At 56.5% G+C, this 5,076-nt stretch overlaps 2 protein-coding genes across 2 annotated transcripts in view; both read left to right on the top strand.

Moving 5' to 3' along the window:
• Positions 1–1,464: 1,464 nt before the first annotated feature.
• On the top strand, positions 1,465–2,664 carry PTMS (parathymosin; the record flags this gene model as incomplete). Its single annotated transcript, XM_014545682.1, has 4 exons — positions 1,465–1,554; positions 1,692–1,770; positions 1,890–1,951; positions 2,115–2,664. Coding segments are annotated over 4 exons (282 nt in total), but the record flags the coding sequence as incomplete, so codon positions are not given.
• A 1,253-nt stretch (positions 2,665–3,917) lies between these two features.
• Positions 3,918–5,076, top strand: part of LAG3 (lymphocyte-activation gene 3) — a 5,798-nt gene continuing 4,639 nt past the window's right edge. Inside the window, exons 1-3 of the mRNA XM_014545681.1 lie at positions 3,918–4,311; positions 4,584–4,728; positions 5,054–5,070. Of these exons, the coding sequence (XP_014401167.1) occupies positions 4,254–4,311; positions 4,584–4,728; positions 5,054–5,070 (220 nt within the window). The 5' untranslated portion in view covers positions 3,918–4,253. The remainder of the gene's footprint in view (positions 4,312–4,583; positions 4,729–5,053; positions 5,071–5,076) is intronic.

The raw sequence follows: 5,076 nt of genomic DNA, 5'->3' as shown, positions 1-5,076 counted from the left end.
GGCCCAGGATGGAGGAGCAAGCCCACCAGGTAGTAGAAACACCATACTGCCCCGGCCGGATAGCCCAGCTGGTTAGAGCGTCGTGCCAGGGTTTGATCCCTGGTCGGGACACATCCAAGAATTAACCAATGAATGCATAAATAAGTGGATCAACAAATCAATGTCTTTCTTGCTCATCAGAAATAAATTTGAAAAAAAAGAAAGAAATGCCATACCGACCATGTGGCAAAGAAATGAGGACAGCCAAGTGACATGAGGAAACCTAGCTGGAGTGAGAGGGTCAAGCATTCTCCCTTCCCTGAAAGGGAGAAGGGAATTGAGTGTCCCTCCAGGCCAACCACTGACACCAGCCTGTACCCCCTCCTATCCCAGTTCAGTTCCAGAAAGGACACACCCTCCCAGGGTGATCTACTCACACAGAAAACTTCCATCCACACGGAATCAGATACACAGAGTTGCACACCAATGCCAGATCTGATCATAAGGAGACACTCGTTCAGGGCCTGCCAAGGGTGGGGTGGGAAGAGGAGGGATCAAAATTGGAAGGGCAGGTATGTCTAGAGAAGGGGGACTCTCAGGAGCATCTCCCTCTGCCACATCAGAAAAGGACATTAGGGTGTGCCTGCTAAGATCTTGGGGTGAAGAAGAGGGGCAGTGCAGGGGGGGGGGTGTCCTCTAGACATGTACTTTCCCCATCTGTATTTCTGTCCCACCCCAGACACGGAACTTGTCTCTCTCATTTCATCTCCATGTCCCACATTCTCCCATGTTTGTTTTATCCTACTTGACCTACATCCCCTGGAAGTAGTTATTTCTACCCTCCTACCACACCGTGCACACACCACAGGCCTTAGGGAGGTGGAAACTACTTGAACTTTTTTTTTCCCAGAGACGGGGGAGTGGGAAAAAGTGAGAGGGGGTGCCAGGAATTGGGCTAGAGTGCTCTCCCTATTCCTGTGGTGTTTGCCCAAGTAGGAGCCTGAGGATTCTGGGGACAGACACACAGACAGGGAAACAAAGGCTTTGGTAGCTGGGGGGAAGCTGGGAGGGATGCCCAGGAAAGAGTACCAGGAAAAGGCCCTAGGGGTAGACAAAAGGCAGAGCTGGGCAGGCAGTGGGAGGGGGTGGGGCATCAGGGCTGTGAGCAGATGGAGGGGATTTGCTTTGCTGAGCTGAACTCTGCAGCCAGTGAGGTTTGGAAGAACTTGATGGGGATGGTGAGCAGTTACCTTGGCCACCTAGTTCTCTTTCCTCATCACTTTTCATCTTCTCTGAGACGTGGGGAAGAAAGTGTCTGATCTCAGCCCTGTTGTGGCCTTTAAGGCCCCTGCAACCTCTGTTCTGACTCTAAACTGCCGTCACTACCTTCTCTATTTCACACTCTCCTCTAAGCTCACTGCAGAGGGAGAACCAGGGCTAGAGGGACTTCAGGGCTGCAGATGCTTTCTGGTGAGAGAAAGGTGACCTCTTTCTCTCTTGCAGGACCTGAAGGAGAAGAAGGAGAAGGTGGAGGAGAAGGCGAGCCGGAAAGAGCGGAAGAAAGAAGTGGTGGAGGTGCTGAGGGTCAGGGTTGGGGGTTGTGCCCACCTTGCCCCACCCTTCCGGCCCTCCCAGTGCGCCTGGCCGCTGGTGGTGATGGTGTGGGAGGCAAACAGCCAGCCTGACACTGCTCTCTCCTCTGGTCCCCAAAGGAGGAGGAGAATGGAGCTGAGGAGGAAGAAGAAGAAACCGCTGAGGACGGAGAGGAGGAGGATGAAGGAGAAGAAGAAGGTGGGGAGGGGCAAGAACAGAGTCAGGGTGGGCTTGAAGACCTGATGTAGGGCTGAGGGCGACCACTGGGGCCTGCTGGGGCTCCCTGCCTCCCCAATGACCCATTTCTGGCTCCTCAGATGAGGAAGAAGAAGATGATGACGACGAGGGGCCGGCGCTGAAGAGAGCTGCTGAAGAGGAGGTTTGGGCTGGGTTGTGGGGCCTGAGGGGCTGTCAGGGATGCAGCAGGGGCTGGGAGCCCTTTGGATTTGGACCCAGAACCCTGTGGTGCATGGGCGGGTGCTGGAGCAGGGCAGGGACGGGGAAGTCCCTCTCCCATTTACCAGCTCTTTCCCTCTCCACAGGATGAAGCTGATCCCAAGCGGCAGAAGACAGAAAATGGGGCATCGGCATGAGCCCCCTGCCAATGGGCTGGGGAAGGAGGCCCCTCAAGGCCTGGAGATGGGGGCAGGAACAGTTCAGTGCAGCCACCTTCACCTGATTCCTTGCTCTGGGCCCTGTATCAGAGCTGCCACCCTCTTTCTCCCCAGCCTTCTCATGTCCACCTCTCCAGACACTGCCCTTCCATCCTCACTCTGCCATTGTTCCACCTCCTGACCTGTTCCATCTGAGCTCCCCAGCTGGTCCCCAATTGCTCCCTTTCCCTCTTCTTTCTCTCTTCCTCCCTCACTCCCACCCCTCCTCCTATAGCTTCTCCTTTGGAACCTCTGCATCCTAGCCTTCTGTCCTGCCCATCCCTACCCTGCCTGATCCCTGGGTCTCCTTCAGATCCCCTTCTCTCAGACAGCGCCAGGCCGGGGTGGGGCCAGGGTTGGGACCAAGACCCACAGCTGCCCCCCTCTCCTCCCCTTTTTGTATAATTTAATAAAGAAATGGTCGCGCTTCTGTTTTTAACCTGTCTCCTGCTTTCCCAGGGCAGAGGGAGGAGGGTGGCTATGTCACATTCTGTTAGGACCGTTCCCTTCTATTAAAAAGTGCCCTCCTATTACCCACCACTAAGGAAGACAAGGTCAGCACTTTCAGGGCGGACACGGAGGACGGCTTCTTTGAGAACTGACTGTTGTCCTGATTTTGGATTCTTGGGGAATTCCTCCCCAGCAATACACGCGCACTTCCCTGCTAGCCCACACCAGGTCTAGACACTGCTGAGCCCAGTGGAAAGCTACCAGCCTTATTGTGCTGAACCAGGCAGAGACGGCCTCAGAAACAGGAAGTCCCACCCCTGCAGTGGGAGAAGGCTGGAGGCCTGGGTCTCAACTTCCTGGGACCTGGAGTGAGTGAGTTGCCTCTGCCTGGCACTGAGGTGTGAGTACCTGGTTAAGTAGAGAACTCCAGGGCCTCTTGTACCCAGGCTGGCTGCAAGTTCTTGGCACCCGCCCTCCATCACTCCCTGCTGGGCTCCTCAGGCTGGGCCAGGTGGGAAGCAAGGGTTTCAACTTCCCTAGTACTTCTGCCTCAGTTTTTCTAGAGTCTGGTCTCTTGCAGGATTTCTGCGTTTCGCCATATCACCCTTGCCAATCTAGAACCTCTAGGTTGGGAGCAGGGGTCTGAGCTGGGGCAGGTGCGTGTGACTTATTAACACCACCAGCTTGTTAAAGACCCATACTTCACCCACAGTCAGGACTACACATAGCTTTTGTCTTCATACTCCGTAACTGACCTTGCCACATTATTTCGTCTCTGAGCCTGCCTCAGTTTCCTCATCTGTACAATGGGGATAACATTAGGTTTCATGAGTTGCTGTAGGTAGTGTCCAAAACTGCCTAGCCCATACTGAAAGCTCATAGCTATTTGGGCTTGAGGCGCCCTTTTCCAGGCCTATCATCTTTTACAGTCGGTTGAAGGAGTGAGGGAGGGGATGAGTACCAAAGAAAGGGCTGGCCAGGAAGAAAGTGTGATGGTTGGAACTGACGGGGGAACAGTTTACAGCTTGTAGAGAAGGGCAGAAGGTCCTGGGAAAGGGAATAGTCAGGAGGGTGGGGGAGGGCGTGGAGGAGGTGGTGGGGACACCCAGGACTGAGGAAATAAACAAGGGGAGCGCCAGCCACCACAGAGGTGGAGGGTAATGCTGCTGGGAATCAGCCCCCTCAGACTTTCCACTGCGAAGCGAAACCGTGAGCCCTGGGGTGTGTGGGGGGGCAACGCAGAGGGGAAGTGGGGAAGGTGAAGGGAAGGCAGAAGGACAGGGGCAAGGGCCCTGGGAACAGACGGGCCTCCCAGCTCAAGACATCCACCTTGCCTCTACCTTTCTCCCTCCCCTCCCCAGCCCCTGGCTGCCTGACCTGGCCAGCTTTCCTCTGGATTCCAGCCTCTGGGCATCGGTTCCTCCCCTCTCCCTCCAGGTCTCTGTCCCTGTCCCTCTTCTCGTAGGTTCCTTTCCTCCACCCTCCACCTTGCAGAACCTCTCTTTTGTCAGGCTGTCTCTCCCTCCTTCTTGACCTCTTCCCTTTGGAGGGCTCCTCCCGGCCCAGACCTAAGGGGAGATGGGGGAAGCCCAGTTCCTGGTCTTGGTGCTTCTGCCCTTGCTGTGGGTGGCTCCAGGTAAGATGGGGATGACGCTGTGAGAGGGTTGACCCAGACCCACAGGAGGGGGTCAGCAGGGATCTCCGGATGCCTACACAGAAGCCAGGGTTCGTAGTTTGGGTGGATTTTTCTCAAGCCTTGCTTGGGGGCAGTCCTTCAGCCCCAAAGCCTCTCATCAGGCTCCCGGTTGGCAGGGAAAGGGCAGAACCCCGGTCTTCCTCAGGCTCCTTCTCTACTCCTAAGTCTCTTGGCTCATGGTCCCTCCCCTTGGCCTCTCTTTTCCTCCCCAGTGGAGGCACCAGGGCCCCGGACCTCTGTCCGAGAGGTGTGGGCCCAGGAGGGGGCTCCTGCCCAGCTCCCCTGCAGCCCCACAATCCCCCTCCAGGATCTCAGCCTTCGAATAGGAGCGGTTACCTGGCAGCATCTACCAGACAGGTATGCACCCCAAACTTGGGCAACAGAACTCCCAAATCCAAGGTCCAAGCCGGCCCTCGGTCCCCTCCCGGGAGCTGTCAGTCCCTCTGAAGCCAGTGGCCTGCCTCCCCGGCCACCATGCACCCTAGGCCCTTCCTCATCGAGGCAGCCCGTAGGTTGCCAGCAGGGGATGGTGCTGGCCCAGTGCGAGGGCGGATACGGGGACGTTAATGGTCAAGAGATCTGCCCTTTGGGTGGGCTTCCTTATCCTCAGAGTGTGGCGGGACTGCATCTCTCTCGAGACTTCTTTCCCTTTAATGTCTCCATCTCTCTCTCCCGCTCCCAGCCCGCCCCCAGCCCGGAGCCCCC

Source organism: Myotis brandtii, unplaced genomic scaffold, assembly GCF_000412655.1.
Source record: "Myotis brandtii unplaced genomic scaffold, ASM41265v1 scaffold417, whole genome shotgun sequence".
NCBI lineage: Eukaryota > Metazoa > Chordata > Mammalia > Chiroptera > Vespertilionidae > Myotis > Myotis brandtii.
The sequence above is the reverse complement of the archived record's forward strand: the minus strand, read 5'-3'. Positions and strand labels throughout refer to the sequence as shown.